This window comes from Amphiprion ocellaris, chromosome 6 (genome assembly GCF_022539595.1).
Source record: "Amphiprion ocellaris isolate individual 3 ecotype Okinawa chromosome 6, ASM2253959v1, whole genome shotgun sequence".
In the NCBI taxonomy this organism is placed as follows: domain Eukaryota; kingdom Metazoa; phylum Chordata; class Actinopteri; family Pomacentridae; genus Amphiprion; species Amphiprion ocellaris.
In genome coordinates, this window is record NC_072771.1 from 24,469,467 (window position 1) to 24,489,882 (window position 20,416).

Genomic DNA, 20,416 nt, shown 5'->3' on the forward strand with positions numbered 1-20,416 from the left:
TTGGTCAACTCACCTGGTGGTGGCAGCGATATGGACGCTGATTGGCCAGAAGAAAATATGTTCAACCAGCTGCCACGCTGATTGGATGCAGAAAGTGAAACGTATGTGCGTCCCTCGTCTTGTGTCAGCTGTGTTTTTAACTCTGGCTGACCACGCCGCTTTGAAGAGTCTGTGCACTGGTTATGTCCGTGTTCTTTGGTCTTAAAAATGCGTCGCTAAACTCCCGATAATCGTCTTTCGTTCGTTGAAGTGACACAGCTGTGGGGCAGAGCTGTCGACTGCTTGTTGCTAGTTTAGCGGATTACCATTAGCTAAGCTAGCTAACAGTAATACTGTCAGGGAAAAGTTGAACTTCAGGTGATCCAGCTGTCCAGCTCTGGACACATCTTATAACCTGGAATCTGTTACAGAAATGCAAGTCAAGGACATCTTCGTGTCTGCTCCTGGGAAGGCGATCCTCCACGGAGAGCATGCAGTTGTTCACGGAAAGGTAACGTTTGAGGATGAGAGTGATTGTACTGAGTATTTTATTTACTGATGACATTTGGTACACGTGTGTGTCTCAGCAGAAACGCGAATATGATACTGGTTGCTGGGCTAAGATTTTGCTGGACAATTTTAGTTTAACACACAAAACTTCAGAATGTAGTTTCATTGTTTTTTAGTTTCTTGTCAGTGCATATTTTCTTATTGCAGTTTGCCTGCCCCTTAAAGCCTGTCACTCCTCATCATTCATTCCAGTGGCGCTATATGCAGTAAATATTATTTCCATTGTTGCTCAATCTGCTGACTATTTTTTTTCCTAAACTGATTAGTTGTTTGGTTTATAGAGTGGTGAAAAAATATTGAACTGTGTTTCCTAAAGCCTAAGATAGAATCCTCAAATGTCTGTGCTTTGTTCACAACCCAGAGATTTTCAGTTTATTGTCACAGAGGGATAAAGAAACCGGCAAGAAGCTGAATTCAGAGAAGTTTGACTTCATGTTCTTATTTTCTTCCTGCTATATTTATTCACAAATATATTTCTTGATATACCATGTCAATGTATCACTGCAGGTTCATCTACATATAGCCCCTGCAAAAATTTGGAGATCATAGTATTTTACCCGTTTATTGTAGACAATTTGGGAGTATATTTATGATTGTTACTGTACAGTAACAGTGTACCGAGTATTTTGTAAAATTCTGCATGTTACTGAAAATTGTGATTCAGTTGAATGATGTTTTGGGAACAATGTCTTATTATTGTGCATGTGATTGGTTGTAGAGTTACAGCCACTCCCTATTTATTATGACCTCTCTTTACTAGAAACCATTTGGCAGATAAGGATCTAGCACTGCAATGTCACGAATAAATGTATTTTTGCAATGTAGACTTAATTAATTAGTGAGACAGGTTATTACATTATCAAAGTAGTTAATGAGTAATTTAATAGTTAAGTTGTTAAACAAGCAAATTATTGTGACAGCTCTATATTGCACTGTAAGAAAAATATACTCAATTATTGCAAAACCACTGAATGCCACATAAAAGAACTGGTAGTGTTGTAAAACCTACATGAACAACTGTTAAAATGCTGAAAAATGCCATCCTTTATTGATCTTTTGCTTGTTCTCATGTTGCTTCATCACAGGTGGCTCTTGCTGTGAGTTTGAACCTAAGGGCATATTTGCGATTGAAAGTCACCACTACTGGCAAAGTTTGCATCAACCTCCCGAACATTGACACATCCCAATGCTGGGACCTGTCTGAACTGAGGCGGCTTATTCATAATTTCCATGGTAAGACAAGATGCACCACTGGGGAACATAAGCTCATGCAAACACTGTTCTTTGTTCTTGCATCTGTATCGTGCATCCTACAGTCCAACAACATACATACTGTGACATTTCTGTTTAGGCAATGTTTGAGGAAGATGCTAAACAGTGCCCTCCATTTACCATATTGCTCAATATCATCGGAAGATGTAACTGTAAAACTGCACAGAGTGATTTAAAATATGAGAAAATTCTCTGTTTCAAAGTACACACCTTTTATAAACAATGCTTTTGAGTTCTATTGCAGTAACAAACTCCCATACATTGTCTGTGGTGATAGTTATTGTTTAGGCTGTTAGATAAACCACTAACTCTTCAAACTCCACTTTGACCAGATAAACATATGAAATAATTGCTACCTTTTTGGAGAATGCTTTATTAAACACACTTTCATAAATGCATCTGTTTTGCACTACTAAAGAATAAAGTGTGTGTTGTTGTGATTTGTCTTTTAAATCATGTTAATAGGAAAGAGGGACGAAGCACAACGTCTGGATGCTGAACTTGTGAAGAGACTGCGTGAGTTTGTCGGTGCAACCAATGGAAACTTGGACACCTGCAGCATGGCCACCTTATCCTTCCTTTACATCTACCTCTCACTGTTTGGATCAGGGTAAGATAGTACCACTGTTTTCTCATCATTTGTTCATTTTTTTTAATCACTCAGATGACCACAAAATCACATTACATCTATACAAAAATACATACACAAAAAGCAACCCAGAAATCAGACCCATTAAATGTCATCCTGCTGCAAAGCAACTGTGCCGTTTGTTTCAGATCTGAGACTGCAGTCCAGTTTATACCACCTCGGCAAGAGAAGCAGCGACAGTTTAGAAATGTAGAGGTATACATAGTGATGTTCTCCATCAACTGGCAAAGGAAGCAAGCAAACAGTGTCTGCAAATAACTATCTGCAGGGAATGAGTGTTGCAACTGTATCTCTTTCACGAACGACTGATTGTGTATGTTTGCGAGAGTCCAACTGTGAAATGTCATGTTTTTGTCAGATTAATCATTCTTTGCTGAATACTGAAAAGTATGCACTCTGCTCATGTTGTCATTAGTTCTCTGTGCTCCAAGAGTGTCCTCCTGTGTGCTTTTAGGAGTGGAAGCAAGAGGTGTCCTCACCAAACTTGAGAGAGATCATTAAATCCCAAGAAAAAAATGTTTTGCCCAAATCTCAGTAATTTTTAAGCAGTAAGAGATTGTTTTCATGAGAGAAAACTTCTAAATATGTAACTTTGATACACAGAGATGAGTATTTAAGGATTTAATCAATGATGGGGGAGGAACTTAAACTATGTGACCTCAAAGGAACACACTTAAAAGCTACAGCTGTAAAAAAAGAGGCAAAAAAAGCCCAAGAAACACCTGAGCCCAGAGGTGGTGCAACTTAAAATGGTACCAGCTATGACATTTTGTACCTGTAGGTGATGCAGGCAAAGTGTATAGTCATAGAATGACAATTTTTCTCTACTTTGTGGAAATTTTAAAGCCTGCTAGGCCCATACTTGTGGGTTTGTGTGTGAGCAACAACCCAAATGAAAGGGAATTAAAGCAGGCTGATTTATCATATGTGTACTGTTATGTGTCCTGTTGGATATCATGGGAGGGTTGCTTATTAAATTTAATTCTTTCCACAGTGAACACTCAATGTGTTCACATTTAGATGCCATAAATTAGATTAAAAACATTTAATATACTGTATTGTTCAGCTGTTATGTTAACTAAATGCTTTAAGTGTAATTGACAGTAGCAGAAAGTGACAAGTGCTTGTCACCATCTGAGGGTGTGTTAAGCTGGTGTTTTTGCCATACTGCTCTCATACAGTCATGCAGTGTTTACCTCTTTACTCTTTCTAGCTCTTAGGTTAATGCTTATTTTGTAAAAACTGATGTAGATTGGTAAAAGACACAAATGAATAAATCCATCCTTTTTGAAATGAGGATAGTTACAGAAGACAGAAAGGCTGGATGTAAGTTGGACGGGGAAGATGCTCAGGAACATTAAAGCTGCAGGTTGTCAGGAGGTTTAATCTGTGCTGACACAGTGCTGGCGTGTCTGAGAGAGGTGATGGGTTCTGACAGGATGGCCACTAATGAGAGTCTGGCACTAGGCCACTCTGCACCCTTTAACAAGTCTGGATGTGTTTTTCCCTCGAGAGAAGAGCCGGACAATTAGCTTAGAGTACGGTATTCTCCTTTCTGCCAAAATGCAGTTTCCCTGACAGACATCGACAGAACTGTCAACTAAGTTTCTGTTGCATGTGGTAGTGAATGTGTTACTATACATTACACAAACTATGCAAATACTGTAGCCATGGATATAACCTGTCAAATCCAGAATAGAATTCAAAATCCTCCTGTATACATTCAAGGACATCCACAACCTTTCCCCTCCCTATCTGTCTGCTCTCCTTCACATCGCCTCCTCCACTCGCTCTCTCAGATCGTCTTCCTCCATCCACCTCACATTGTCCTCCGCCCTCCTCAGCACCATGGGGACCAGGGCTTTCAGCTGCTCTGCTCCCAAACTCTGGAACTCACTCCCACCGGACATTCGAAATATTGACTCTCTGCCTCTTTTTGGATCCAAACTCAAAACTCATCTGTTCAAGATTATTCAGTCGCTCTAACTGCCTCTTTCCTTATGTATGGTTTTTATCTCTATGTATGTTTTTTTTTATCCTTTTGTATGGTTTTCATCTGTTCTACTGTAGTTGTTTTTTTTGTAAAGTGACCTCGGGAGTCAAGAAAGGCTCTTACAAATAAAATGTATTATTATTATTATTATTATTATTATTATTATTATTATTATTATTATTATTATTATTATTGTAACACATTATTTACTTGATTTACTTGATACACTTTTTCAAAAGTGCACTGTACTGACTTTAAATGAATAATTGCTATTATTCTTAATTAATATGTGGTAATACTCATTTGTTGTGTGTTTTTCCTCATTTTGGGGATGCATTTGCAAATTCCTCTTGTCTTTCCAGTAAATACTTTAATAATGTCTTACAGTCTGAATGATTCTTTTCTTAGTGAGCTGCCCAGCTTGACGGTGACTGTGTGGTCAGAGCTGCCGACTGGAGCAGGACTGGGATCAAGCGCCGCTTACTCTGTGTGTTTAGCTGCAGCTCTGCTCTGCACAAGTGGAGTCATTCCTGCTCCTCTCAAAGAATGGGATCACACTGCCAGGTAATGATATTATGTGAAAGAAACGTCCCCATCATGAGCTGTGTATGATGTTGGTGTCAACCCTTGTTTTGCATAAACAGAATCATTAAGCTTGATGATGATACTCTTAAGTATGACACTTCATGAAAAACTAAGAATCATATTGAATCATGTTTTCACTTCACACATATCACAGAGTGCAGTTTCAGGCAAAGGTCTTTGCTTTGAAGGTGAAAGACCTAAGATATCAACATTCTGCTTTTTAAATAGAAAAAACTAATGCATAAGTATGTGTCAAAACTATAATGCAAACCACAATAGTGACCTTACATACTCCAAACACTAATCTTATGATGATGCTTCATTTGTTAAGAAAGTGTCAACTCTTTTATCTCTCCTAATTTTAACTTTTGAATTACCGTAATATTTTATATTCCATATTTTCAGTAGTGACAAAGCTCTATTATAGAAATGCAAATGTCCAAAGTGAGACAGGCACATTTTTTTGAGAAAAAAATCTGTCTCCTTTTGGAAAATTGAAGATAGAAATTAATGTTTGGACGTATTATCAGGATGATATTGTTGTTGCGCATTCTGCTGAAAATACTAGAATTAGCTTGTGTAATTACAAACAGCATTTCTATTATAAATTAGTGAATATACAGCCACTTCCAATGCTACAATGCTCCCCTATGCCATTGTTCAGAATACGGTGAGGTAGTACAGTCAAGTAGATGGCTGGTCAGACAGAGTTTGTTGGGCTTCAAAATTCCTCCTTTCATTTTAAAACGCCTGCAGATGGTGTCAGGAGGACTTGGAGCTGATCAACAGTTGGGCTTTCCAAGGGGAGATGATCATCCATGGTAATCCTTCAGGAGTAGACAACGCTGTAGGAACATGGGGTGAGACATTAAATTATCAAAAATGAAATTTATGTCGTTATACCCACTCCCTTTACACACAACACTCCTTAATGGAAACACCAGAGTATTTCACCACCACTGTTCATTATTATCTGATGATTCCCTATTTAATGATTCTGGTTTCCCTTCATGTAGGTGGCATGCTGAGATTCTTAGCAGGGAAGATAATACCACTGAGCAGGTATTAACAATTTTTGATTTAACTTAATTTAAAAGGTCAATTAATAAAGTAATGTCTGTGTGTGTTTTTTTTTTGTTTTTTTTTATAGAAAACAAATAATGTCTGAATAGAATTAATACCTCGGCTGAGCTCCAGAATAACATGCCTGTGTGAACTCTCCGATCTCTCTGCTTTACTTCCAGGGTGCCATTATTAAGAATCCTCCTCACTAACACCAAAGTACCACGTAGCACCAAGGTACTTGTTGCCAGGGTGAAGGACAAAATTAACAAGGTACTAAATGGTTTCTTCCTCCCCGGTGTATTACTTGCCGACACTGTAATTAATATAATAGGCGGTGCTTTTGCATGGCAGATACTCCAGAGCACGGCGTTGAGTGCCTTCATAAAATATTAAAATTAAACTCTTAGCCAGCATCCCTGTGTGCTGTTGCCTTGGTGACACCAGCAGGTGTGCAGATTTCTGCTCCAGACAGAGATGGGCCTGGATGGTGTTGTGGCAGTGTTGTGATCAGGCTGGAGCATAACCAGAGTCAAACCTACCAGTTCACAGTCTGTGTTTGTATACAGTGTATCCATCGAAATAAAAGGCCAAACTTTTCAAAACGCGCTCAAGGCGTCTGCTGTCTTGCACGAACACTTGTGCACAAGTGACATTGGAAATTCGTGTTTTCCCTCCTGCAGTTTCCCTCCATCATGACCCCAGTGCTTGACTCAGTTGATGCCATCTCCTGCACTTGTGAGAAGGTCCTCTCAGAGATGACCTGTGAGCCCATCACAGGAGAGCACTACAATATTCTAGAGGTACAAAATATTATATGACTGTCAAGCATTTTGCACTGTTAACATGTCACTAAGGCATTTCAGGTTAATGTATTTTTAATGCATAGAGTATGTTAAACCAGAGAGCCAATATTCACATCCATGTGACTCATTTTCTGGGCTGTGTCATATAATTCACAGGAGCTCATTGACATCAACCAGCACCATCTGAATGTGATGGGCGTGGGCCACCCTGCCCTGGACATGCTGTGCCGGGTCACACTGGCCAAAGGGCTCCACAGCAAGCTAACAGGTGCAGGAGGAGGAGGCTGCGGCATCACGCTTCTGAGACCAGGTGCTGTAGGTCAATTGTATTTTGATTTTCAATTTTAAATGTTTGTATTAATGCAACATCGAAAGCGTCATACTTAATGATAATAGCAATTACCCCTTCGGTTAGATGATGCATATAATTCAAGTGAATCCTTCATTTTATTGCTCCTCCGGTGCATCCTTTAATTGATTTGTCTAATACCGAATTCATTGTGATGAGGGAAGTTTGATGAGCCAAGCTGTCAGAATCCTGCTGACAGCAAATGTTCTGTTTTCCTCAAACGCTCACTCACTCCAAGTCTCTCAAACAACGATTTGATTGGCAGGAAATGATGAGAAGGCTGCACAAGAAGGGGCCTTTGGTGTGCGAGTACTGCTGCACAGCTGGTTCTAAGGCAACTTTGTATCATCCTCTCTTTGACAAAGCAAACAAGCAAAGAACCTGCAAATTCAGTTTTTGTTTATGCCTGCAGCCTGTAGCGTACTGAATTTTAATAAGTTTTAAATCCTTCAAATAGATTTCCAAATGCTCTTTATTTGTTTTCTTAGCGAGCGTTTCTGTCTGTGAGTTTCTGCAATTGTCAAGTCGATTGTCTTATATCTGCCTCCGCTAACGCTCTCAGAGAGTCTTTATAGTAAAGCTCTTTGAGTTAAGGAAGCAAGCACAAAGTTATTTTATGTACGTGCTTAAAAGCTGCTCTTGCATCTGAAGCTTTATACTTTTAACTGGACGTGTGGTTAGTTTAACTGTGCAGCTGCGTCCTTTCTGTTGAGCTGCTGCTGGGCATTTCCTGGGTTTTGGACCATTTCCTTAGCAGCAAACAGCAGGGAAGTACCAGATGTTCGGGGCAATCACACACATCACACAAAGTCCTTATTTGTCTTTGTCTACGAGGTTGACTCAGTTTTGACAGAAACTTACAATTCACCCTGAAAGCACCACTATCGCCTATTTAGTTATTATGCACTAAATTTTAATTTTTGCATTCAGCAGCAGCTGTTCTGTTAGAGTGTTCAGTGTTTGTAGTCCATCTTGAAATGACCTTTTCTGACATGACTGTACTATGACTTTTTTATTTTATAGAAACTGACTCCTTGGTTGTCCAGGGTACAGTGCAGGACTTACGAGACTGTGGCTTTGACTGCTGGGAAACGAGTATCGGTGGACCAGGTGTCCAGCAGCACTCTCCCCTCTCTGTTAAGGAGGAAATTCTGGAGATTTTAAATCGTGATTGAAGCTCAGGTGTGGCTGAACAAGAGGACAAACATGCTGTTTGACTTTTTATTGCCGTTACCTCAGGACCTGAGGTATGCTGAACTAATGAAGTAAGCTGCGTGGGCCTGGATGAAGCTTCCTTGAGTATTAATTCTAGATTTTGCAGACTGGAAACAAACTCAATTTTTGAAACTAGCAACAATGAACTTTGTTTTGTGTTTCGGTTGGGGCATCTCTCTGTGTTTCAATGTGTGTTGAGGTACAATCATATGTACTAAGCTTTTTATCCACTAGATGGCATCAGAGTTGCACAGACGCTTTTTACAAAACAGGATTTACAGGAAGAGACTCATAAAATTGATTAATGTGTAAATGAAGCATTGGCAGAATTGAAGTAGATTCTCTACCAAATGTTTAAATCAGTAGGCCTGCCTGTCTTTATGCATTAGATGATCACCAGTCATTAAGTACTTACTGCCGGCACTTTAACATTGAATGTTGTTGTTGTTGTTGCATAAATGAAAGATCTTCCTGTAGGATTTATTTTACTGGATACAATAATGTAGAAAAGTCTGGAAATAATAATGCAATGAATGTATTCAGAGAATGATTGACATCTGGAGCTTCACTCTCATGAATTACAATTATCAACACAGACGGATGCCTTTTCAAATTTAGTTCTGGCATCCTCCTTTATATTTTTTGCGTTGCTTTCTAAAGACTGAAATGTAAAATTATGCTAAAACCAAAGAGTTTTCTGTGTTTTCAGTTCAATTTTTTCTCAGAGTATCTCAAATTTCTGTAACAGTTTGGTAAAATATTATTCTCGCTGCAGGATTAAGCTCTGTTTATTTGTGCAGTTAAAGACTAACTGGCTGTGTTGTTTTGCTAATAGGGGATAGGGGGAAAAGGGGGACAGCAGAAGTGTGTGTGGCCTCTACGGAGCCTCTGGATTAGCGCCACTATAATGTGAATCAACAACAACCAGCGTCCTTCTGAGTCACACATTTGTGCTGACACACGTACATGCACACGCACAGCAGCTTTTCCAAATTCTTCTCCACCTAATCGCTCATCCTCCTAAGCATTACAAAATATTCTGCAAATGGCGCAGATACAGAAGACGGATCTGTTTAGAATATCCCTGATTTGGGGAAAAGGTCATTGTGGGATTCGGTTGAGTTTGAATATCCATTTCATTTTCTATTTTTTGAATGTCATGAAGATTGAGTAGTACAAATCTGGCAGTGTACGTGAATAAACGACATTTGTCACCCTCCCTTCATTTTCTGCCTGGCGCCCCCTCTGTCCTCTTGAATTGTGTCATCTTTATGTCAGGGCAGCCCCCCGTCAGTGTGCCGCACAGTTGCCCCTAACCCCTGCTGGAATTTAATTACCACTGCGCTTTTCAATTGAAATGGCATTGACAAGGGGGGACAAGAGGGAGACAACAGCCAGTTTTATTTGAAGCCCCTCTTTTTCTTTTCTGTCTCAGTCTCTCTCACTCCTTTTACCCCTGTGAGGCACAGATGGTATTTTTTTTATATCAATGTCAGCGCCTGCTTCTTTCTGCTCTGATGAATAGAATCTAAGGAAGGCCTGAGATTATTTCAGATAACAGAGGGCGTGAGGAAAAGGGGTCAAGGATAGAGGGAGAGTGTCAGAATTAGAGAGATACAGTGAAAACGGTGTGCTGTCCCAGCAGTGAGGAGGCAGATGCACAAATCATTTAACATTTAACGTTTTGGGGGTTTTAGCGAGTTTTGTCTAGATGGATCAATGTGAGAGAATCGAGGATGAATAATTCATTTTGTCCAAGCAGGAGGAATGAAATGCTAAATGTGAATTTGCTGAGTGGTCATGCTCTCTGTGGCACATTCCCTCTGGTCCTCTGTCGACTGGTGAAATGCTTGTCAGGAGCCATTAAGTTTGAATACAGATTTAGACCTGACTGACTAGATATCATGTTGCTGATGTCCACTGCTTTTTGCTAACGGGGATTTAGTGTATCGCTTCCTACAGCGAAGCGATTGCATTTACATATATAGATGTCTGAATTTGTCTTTGTGGAAAATTTGTATTTATTTCATTTTATGTCTCGTTATCTGTGTGGGAACGCGATGTGGAATTGGCCACAGCAAGGAGGATTTGTGCGCTCGTCCTCTCACGACATCCATGCAGACACAGTGACAGAGGCAACATCAACATCATGAGCTCCTCTCTGTCATGATGAGCTGTATGATCCTCTTGGGGGTGTTTGCCCTTTCGGTAAGTGGGGGTTGGCGGACGGTGTTGATAGCAGGGGTCTGATTAAGACAGCAGGGCACAACAGTGTTGTCAAAGAACTCTGAGGATTTAGTTTTACATTGTAAAACATTTGGAGAAATTCTGTGTTGTTCTTTAAGTCCCAGATCTTCATTATGCATTTGTTTTTCCAATAAAGGGACGTTTTTTTTAAAAGCAAGAAGAAATAACACATTCTCCTCTTTCCAAATTAAATTCACAAGTAATAAAAAAACACACCGTTGTTTAATTCAGGACACTCAGGGGCTTTATTGCTCTAGCCTTAATTGGTCTGGTAAGACCTGTAGCTTATATTAGCAAACTTTAAACACACTGCTGACATTACTGAATTAGTATACTGACTTTATTATTCTCCTCTTCTTGGACTGTACTATATTTTAGCATCTATTATCATTTAGTAGTGGCGATTTGTGGTGACAGAAGCTGCTGTTCAGCAGAAGTTGCATAGTGCGGCTATTGGAATATGGATTTTAGCATTACCATATTGGACTGATTAAACACCAATCCACGGGAGTTTCCTCTACTTTTGACTTGTGAACCTCTAAAACTCAACAAGAATCTTTTTTTGTCAGTGGTTGCCAGTGTTTGAAAGCTGTAAATAAATATCTTATTCTTCCTCAGTTTTATTGGAGTGATCTTCAGAGGCTCAAAGAAGTAATATTAACTTGTAGTTTGGAGGAGAAAAAAAAACTAAAAGTTTACAGCTATAGTAGTGAGCAGTGCATTTTGCTTGATGCTAATGTTAACATGCTATCATTGTCGCAGTGATAATGCTGATATTCCAATGTTGAGGAGGTTTATTGTTAACCATGTCCACTATCTTACCTTAAAGGTCCTATATACTTTTCATCAGGTTAATCAGTGTTGACCAGGTTCCAGAATTAATTTTTTAGCTCAAAATACTGCTCAGAAGTTTCAGTTTTACATGACTGTATAACACAAGGTTTTAACAGTGTTCTTAACAGGCTGTTTCAGTGTCTGTAGCTTTCAATGCAGCTGAGCTGCTGTTGTTCAAGCCTTCTTTAAGAAGAAGACTCTCTCTATACCTCTGACAGTGCAAAACATAGCAAGTCTGTAAAATCAGGACTTTGTTTCTTCTGCCTTTTTCTCCGAGTGATAATTTTACATGCTCATTTTTCATTTTTGCCTCCTGTGTACAGTGAGTTTGTCAAACAATGCTGTTATTACAAAATCAGTATATTTGTGATGCAGAGGAACAGCTTGGAAATAACTCTGAAGTGACTGCTGCTTAACTTGTAGTCTTAATGGGCTGTGTTTCAGGCAGTTTTTGATAATTGTTTTGTTGTCTTACAGCAAATTAATATGTAAATGAAAACAGCTACATTGGGAATTCAGGTGTACTAAAATGCAGTTCATGTGAGCACAGAGGGCAGGAGAAAAGTAAACAGATGTAAACACCATCTGAGTTTAGGTTGCATTGAAATGCAACAGGTCACATGAAAACACAGTAACCCCTTGCAGGTTTCAAATAACTCTTAAAGTTCTCAAATTGCAACAAAAATGGGGGAAAAATTCAGCTGAATGTCATTTGCAAATATTTGGGACTGAACTAGAAATTTTGCTAAATGAAAAGAACTTTCTGTATTCATCCTGAGGGGAACATGAATATCTGTTCCAAATGATGTGGTTATTCAGCCAGAAGTCAGACCAGTTTTACTGAAAACTATAAATGTGAACCACATGGTGACATTACAGAAAAAGTCTCCAAACTGATGAGGATACAGCATCTGGCAACCGTGAATGTCCAAAGGATAAAGCATATTTGAAAACAGTCTGTACTGAAGTGGATGATTTGTCAATAGACTGAAATAAAAACACTGCAATTTGCATGGCTGAAAAAAAGGAAGGTCTTAAAATAGAAATAATTTATCATGGAAGAAATGTTTTTGCCTCCTGACCCCCAAACGGAGAACCTCTTCTTTACTGCTCTTAGCTTAGACAAAATATTTCAAATGAGGTTTCCACCTGGAGAATGTGTTTGGTCTAGAGCTGGTCTTCTTTCATGCTTGTGAAATGGGCCCACAGCGTACAGACCTGCTTGAGCTGTATTACTGTAAACATCTGAAACACATGACACAGCGCAGCCCCAGTCCACGTCCCAGTTTCCATCATGGAATTGTATCATGTCATGGTATTGATCCCGTAATTGATCCTGTGAAGTTGAGGGCATCTGCAACATACTCTGTCATCCCTCAGTGCCAGGAGCGCTCTTGTTTAATTGCAGGCTAAGGCGCTGCTTTTTCATGTTGCCTTTGAAAAGCCTCATTGATTTTTATACCACCCTTCATCCTTGCTGTGCTCCGTTTTAAGAGCAAATCCCTTGTGTCGAAGTTGCCCAGAATGTAAAAGTATGAAATCTGTCAGCGCTTTTCACAAGGCTTCCAGGTGCTATCCAGACACGTTAGCACTCAAGTTAAAAAAAGTCAGGCTTTGGCATTGCTGTTTTTTTAATGTTTAAACAGAAAAAAGAAGAAGAGAGGCTGTGCTACATTCTTCCAGTCTCTGTCTCATATGGGACCAGTTGAATACGAGGTTGAGTTCGGGGCACAAGGTCAAGCTTCATCACTTTAGCTCTGCCTGTTTATATTGCCTTTGGGGGAGAAAGAAAGGTATGTCCAGTATTTTAGGTTAAGTCAAAGGTTTATTTTAATATTTTCTTGGCATTCACAATGATATATGTTAAGTCAGTTTAATTCTCCTTGTTTATGATGAGCATGCATGTAGGGCTCTTGCACGAGAAGCACATTCTTCTTCAAGAATACATTACATTAAATCATGAACTAATCTGAATCCAATAATCCAAACAGGAATTTGTTTTTTTCAGGCGTCAGGCTTTAAACTGCAGCTTACTGGCACCGAAATATATTCAGTACACGAGGGTCTATATAGAACAAAAACATCCTAAATGAAATTTGATTTGCATTAATTTGAGAAGCAGCTTATCTAACATTCATACTTTGAACTTGCTTTGAATTTGAAATAGGTTCTCATCATTTCCCTGGGATTGCAGCCAATTTATTGGATTCCGTTTTTTTTTTTTTTTTTTTCCCCTCAGTGGCTCGGGGAGGAGGATGATCTCAAAATGTTATCACACCATGTGATTGATGGACCATTAAAATGTCAGCCAGATGTACTTAAAACCACAGCTTTTAGGTTGATAAATCATGGCACAAATGGATACATAAAGCTGTTAGAAACAAATATTCCCATCTAGAGCTATCTGTAGTCAGATTGTAATGGATGTTTCTATCTGATGGTCTGCCTGTCTCCCTGTTTGTTTCTTTCTTTACATTTTCCCTTCTCCCAGTGTATCCCTGGACCACTGCAGTCATGTAATTACAATGGGACAGGTAGGAGTGTTCATATTTCATCTGCTGCATTCACGATAACATCTAATAATCCGAAAGCGTTGCAAAATTGGTATCTCGTTGCTCATGCATTATGAATGAGTCACTGATTGCTTTTTTTGCATAGATTAGCAATCATTTCACAGAAATCTTTCTTATAAAAATGTGCCAGGAGGGTTCTATCTCTTTCTGAAGAGCTGTGTTGCCACATCCCGCTGCTTTTTAAGATAAGACAGATCAGGTGATACCACTTCTTCCCCTTGCCCCTCTGCTCCTTCTCTTGCTCTCTGATTTATTTCTCTATGCATATCATCATGGGGGGGATAAGTGAAAATTTTAGCCCACTTTGCAGCTGATTGCTCACTTAGTGGATATATTCAGCATCTCTGCAGTGTTATTGTGTTTGGAGCCAAGTGGCTAAGTACCACTGAGATTCTTTGGCATCAAAGTAAACATTTGTCGACTCCAGGAGTGCATCGCGGGGAGAAAATCTTCTTCAGGGCTCTGAGATTGTGTGCTGTACATATGGATTTCAGTGACCTCTGCTTGTCCTGATTTGTAGCCACAGATTGGCATAACATATAAGAGACTGGTATGGTCTGACGGTTAGGAAAATCGGTTGAGTACTGGATACCAATGTGAAGTGCCAAGTGAGGTTTACATACTAGTTTTGTTTCCTGTCGGGCAAATAACCTGTTTCGTAGTCACAATGAGCTACATCATGCAGTGAAACGTCAAGTCAAATTCACAGAGCACTTAAAGAGAGTTTTATGAACAGCATAAGCAGTGTCACTCTTGTCTTTATGTAGATTCAACATGAAACACTTTTTATGCTTTTATTTACACATGAAAACTTCAGTTTTAATTGAAGCTTTTCTCTTTTTTTCAAAGATTTGATATACACAGACTCCGATTTCAGCTCTGCCTTGTTGCTAACAGAATAACAACAGAAAAGTGTCAACAGCATGAGGGTGCATGAGGTGTATGCTTGTGTGGATGCCTGTGCTGTGTCTCCCATCGTAACCCCTGGCCTTTGGCCCCTTCCCCCAGATGGGCAGACTCTCAGCCAAGGCCCTGTGGAGGTTGGTGCCCTCTGCCTGACAGCCCGTCACTGTGCTATAGTGGTGATTTTTTTCTGCAGGAGATGGTGTCTGATTGGGAGCAGTGTGTGAATAGCCCTGTCACACTCGATAAGCCAGCAAGACGACCTGTGACGGGGACATATGGCATGTTTGACAGGGAGAGAGGGTGCGAATCGCACTGAATGATAAAATGGTGTTTTTCCCCCTTCGGCAATGTCATGCTTTCAGGCAAGCGTGTGGACCATCGCTCACTCAAGCGGCTGACTCCGGCCTCCTTGTGACATCTCCTTCAAGGTCCTGGGTTTCTCTGCCTCGCGCCTGGCCAGTTCTGACACTGCGAGCCTTTGCTGCTCACAGCTGCTCCGTTCGCTTGTCGATGTGGGGAACATAATTGGATATCAGTTTAGTTTAGTGATGCAGACTGGGAAATTCATCTTAAGAGCCTGTTCGTCAGAGCTCCTCTTAAAGCTCTCTGGCACTGCAGCCCTTCATCCTGTCTCTTCTCAGCCTGTCACACGCCTCACACTGTTGATTAATACACACACTGTCTCATCAGACGACTCTAATTGATGGGTTCAGCCTCCTCGGGACCCTGATTTATTTAAAGGGCCATGAACACTGAAGAAAGGCGAAGAAAGAGAAAGGAGGAAGGAGACAAGCGGGGCCTGGGTTTAAGTGTGTCGAGGAAATTATTGAGTTGAACTGCACGCCTCTCATCCTTACTGTCAGCTGGGTCTTGACTTCTGGTGTTGCAGCCTCAACTCCTATCCTGTCAGGTGTCACATTGTCAGTGTTTGTGGCCGTGACAGACAGCCCAGGTGTCACACTCAGGCTTCAGTGCACCATCAGGCACCTCTGCTCCGGTCCCCAGTGGCTCACAGTCAGAGAGACAGCACAGTCCAATAACCCCTCTCAAACCCGGCATGTCTTGCTCCCTGGGGAGTCCCCTGTGGAGTTTACTCTCTGTCCATTGGGCCAGAACTTAGAAACTCTGCCAATGGTCACATGATCCTGCTTTCACTCTGAATGCTAATTATTACACTCCAACTGCTACAGTGCCTTTTCTGCCATTGTAAAGACAGTTTCTGTGGCTTCTTTCTCTCGGGAAAAAAGAAATGGGGCTTGTCTTTATATTCAATGATCTGTATTGATGATGGGGATAAAGGTCGGCATCCGCTGATCTTAAAATGACAGCTGAATCATTTGAAAGACAATTCAAGTGATAAGATGTTTGTAGGTTAGCTTGTTTATAGCTGCTGCACTGATCGGTATGTTAAACTTAGGATTTATTTATTGAAACTTTTGTGGAGTCAAACAATGAGAACAAATGCAGACAAAAAAAACAACAACTTAGGATTTAATGCCTATGTTTTAATGTGGAAGGGCTATCTGTTGTAATGAACCCACAGAAAATTATGACTGGACTCTGCAGAGCTTTATAGAGTCTTTGAGTATAGTGTTTTGGTTTTATGGCCTACAACTTTACTGTTTTGGTTCTCTCTAGCACCATTTTTGACTGCAGCATGCAGCTGCATTTAGCCAAATACTTTAAAGGGCTGTAAGGAAAGTAAATATTAGACTTACAGAACTCAAGGGAAACAAATTAGACTCAAAAGGAATGCTCCTTCGTATCTAGTGGATGTAATGCAAGCTGACGAAGTGAGCTTGAAAGGTGATAATATGTCAGTGTTGTGTTCACAGCTTGTTTCTGCATCACCAAAGTGTCAAGAAAAACAGTTACTGCAGAAAAGATTTGTTGTGAAAACTAGTTAGTGCCAATTAGCAAGCAATTTTAAGAGACAGTTTTTCTGAAACAAAAGAATCATAGTGTCTACTGTTGAGTTAGATGAGGAGCTGAGTGCTGCCTTATGTGTCCTATCTAGAAGTGGATCCTTTACTGACTGTCTTGATACAATCTTAGTTTTGTTACTAATAATTATTAGTTCAATGTAAAGATGTCATTTAACAAGTAACAATTAGTTAAGTTATTGTTATTCACGCATGGATGGATGCATGGATGGATGGATGGAGGGATGGATGGATACTTAATTCCTGTTGGGCAAATTCATAGTTAGCCTGGTCTCATTATCACAGTGGACAGTGATTAGCAACAGTAACTCAGTACATATAATTGCAAAGGTACTGCACTTCTATAACACTGTATATATGGTTTGTTCCACTTCATTCACTTTACCAGCTCTGGTTTTTCTGCAGGTAAACATCTTACATACAAAACATATGATCATATTATCCATTTATAAAACTGGTGCCGTTCTCAATGTGCTCTGCATTAAAGTGCTGCAGCAATAACACTCAAGTAAAATTAAACTATGACTACTATGAATATTGTTTTTTTTTTTTTAGTGGAATATTTTTATAATTTGATGCTAATGCTTAAATAAATGATTAGAAGGCTTCCTCTGTCTGTGACAGTAAAACACTGCTTATTGCTTTGAGTAGCCTGATTACTCTACATGCAACATTTCCTACATTTTAAACTAATCAGTACAATTTTAACCACATCTCACAACCTTATGTCATCCATTAGGAAATGATAGTCTTTTGTAATATATCTTAATTTGGTTTTGCGACATTATAACAATGTAATAATCTCCCATTTTGGTTAGATTTCATTTAATTTAAATGGTTTTTCAAAAAAAATTATAATACCTCAATTCCAAAGTTAAATAACTCAGTTCCCCTTTGCTGGTTTGATACGTTTAATGATGTTTTATAATTCATTCACACTTCTTGGATGTCCATAAATTGCTTTGACATTTTTCCATTTCTCAGACTTGCTGTCCATGCCTGTGTGAACAATTTTGTGACAGCTGCTGTTCCACTGGACACAGTTTCAAGCTGAGAGATAAGCCAGGACCTTCACTCATTGACCCCACATCAGATTTTTAGTTTTTTTGTTCTGGATTCCATCAATAAGGCTTGAGTGGCAGGCTATCGTCTCATGCAGCCGCTATGTTGAATGCTAAAGCGGTCTCGGCCTTGCAGTGAGAGATGACCTCAGTGTTGTGATTGTTCTGCTGCATTGCCATCAGGAGAAAAGAGGGGGTCTTTATCACCCGCTGCACATTAGTGGTCTGTCTTCTCTGTGTGATGATGGTTTGTTAATCAGCAGTTCGGGTCCTTGGTAGCAAACGAAACTTTCATCAAGTGGCCATTTTAAGCATTTGGTCATGTTGTATTTTATGCATTTCCGGAGAAGATTATAGGGATAGCTGGCTCTACAACAATATTCATAAATATGCATCGGGCTTTGTGAAACACTAGAAATACAAAAGTGGCCATTTTGCATGATTGCATTCACTTACGGGAGGATAATATTGTGGGGGAAGCAATTTTAAAGAATTGTGAAATAAACAAACTCTTAGGCATGGTAAAGAATGGATGTCTTTAGGATGGGAAACAAACAAGACATGCAGCAAATACACAAGTCCAACTAAAGTAGGCTGTTTTTCGACATGGAGGATGTTTCTCTCAGTTTCTCTCACACTCGCTGTTAAACATATTTGTTTTTAAGGAAGTGATAATGAATTCAAATCACTCTAATAGCTCAAGAAATGAGTACTAATTTCTGTTTTAGGCATGAAATGATTCAACACTTGCAGATTGTCGTTTTTAAGGTCTCCTGTTCTAACTATCACACCCGTATGAGGAATCCAGTGATTACTTTCCCTGCCTGTGCTCCTTTTCATGTACTTGTGATCTCTGCCATTAAATGTGTAGTGAAAAGAAAGAAAAAATATCCACCTCTGAGGATGAGCACTGAAGTATTTAGTCCTCATCTGTAGTCATGAGGGCATCAGCACTGATGAGCGTGGTCAGGGTCATAGCACTTAACTCTCCAAAGGAGGACCAGTGCTTGTAATCACATAATATGTATGATTTCTCATTCAAGTGGAGATGACATTCTGCAAATGCAAATGATTTCACGGACTGTGTAGCTCTGAGAGTTTTGCTCTTTGTATGCTTGTTATGATGTATATACCCATTAAGTACAGCATGCGAAATGCAGACTGTTATGCTCAAGTTGGAAGCATGATTGACAAAATATTGACTATTATTTTTAGCACAGCGTGTGGACTGTTATGCTGCAGTAGATGTTCAATGTTCCTGTGTTCTGCAGTTCAGAAATTGAACCCATGGGGATCATGCAGGAGTTGCAGCCCCTCTGTATGCTGTCTCTCCCCCTCTGTAATTAAGAGCAACATTTTGTGTTAGATTATAGGGAGACCCATCGTGCCATTGAACTGGTCTGCCTGATTAATAAAAGGCAGCTAATTTCAGTGGAGGAAGGCAGCGCTCCAAAATGGCTCCTAATTACACATTAGGAGTGTGAAAGGCTCCTGCCGCTCCGGCCTCAATCTTCCACCCAACCCGCAACCCCTCCCCAGCCGGGGTGCATGTGCTGGCCCACCAGCACATTAACGCTGCTCCCAGGAGTGCCTAATTCCAGCCAACCCGTCGGCACAATCAGTGGCAGATGTCAGGAATCGAAGATGATGAATTATGAATATCTCGGAGATGTGAATAGGATACCAGCGTTAGGGGAAAAAGATTCCTTTTTTTTTGCCTGAGCCATTTTGGGCAGTCAAATAAGCACGCAGATTCAGGAGGAGTGTGCAGTGGTTAGAGTGATTGATTTCTATTTGTCATTATAAATGGGGTCCGACTGAAATTGGATGTTTTAGTGAAGTCGTCAAGGACTTTATGAGTTGGAGGGGCTGTCTGGCAGTGTAGGGACTGTGCCTGACTGTGATAGCAGTAATGACTTCCTCTTTTCCCTCCCCTGGGTGGTCAACTCAAGGGCTCAGGCAGCTGGGAATGATGTCCCGGAGAGGGCAACATGAACCTCTCAGTGCACAGCATTTGCATGGCTACATGATTACAGCTGAAATAGAGGAGGTGTGGTGAGGGTAGTGCTGGGGGTGGAAGGTGGTGACAGGAACAGCTGCAGTGAAGAGGACAGGAAATGGAGAGCAGTTGTTTTTGTTGCCACTGAGGCACATCCACAGAGGCATGATGGGAATGCTCTGGTGAAAAACAACGGATATGTCAGCACCAGTGTATAATAAAAACCTTTCTTGATGAAATTACGTTTCCATAACTTGAAGCCTCTTTTCTCATTAAGACTCAGCTTTAATAAAGATGGATTTAAGCTGAGCTTAATTTTAATAGATCGTTATCCAGTATCAGATGAAATGTTTTGCTTTTAAGCAGCAGGCAG

General features: G+C 40.1%; 1 protein-coding gene across 2 annotated transcripts in view; it reads left to right on the top strand.

Annotated features, from left to right (window-relative positions):
* Positions 1 to 128: 128 nt before the first annotated feature.
* Positions 129 to 20,416, top strand: part of mvk (mevalonate kinase) — an 87,635-nt gene continuing 67,347 nt past the window's right edge. The window contains exons 1-10 of one of the 2 annotated variants that reach the window (XM_023269900.3): positions 129 to 490; positions 1,635 to 1,782; positions 2,287 to 2,431; positions 4,872 to 5,027; positions 5,805 to 5,908; positions 6,065 to 6,110; positions 6,293 to 6,383; positions 6,794 to 6,913; positions 7,073 to 7,226; positions 8,289 to 9,705. In XM_023269900.3, the coding sequence (XP_023125668.1) occupies positions 413 to 490; positions 1,635 to 1,782; positions 2,287 to 2,431; positions 4,872 to 5,027; positions 5,805 to 5,908; positions 6,065 to 6,110; positions 6,293 to 6,383; positions 6,794 to 6,913; positions 7,073 to 7,226; positions 8,289 to 8,440 (1,194 nt within the window). In that variant the 5' untranslated portion in view covers positions 129 to 412 and the 3' untranslated portion in view covers positions 8,441 to 9,705. Of the gene's footprint in view, positions 491 to 1,634; positions 1,783 to 2,286; positions 2,432 to 4,871; positions 5,028 to 5,804; positions 5,909 to 6,064; positions 6,111 to 6,292; positions 6,384 to 6,793; positions 6,914 to 7,072; positions 7,227 to 8,288; positions 9,706 to 20,416 lie in introns of those variants that run through there. The other variant, XM_055011529.1, reaches the window with a different exon arrangement.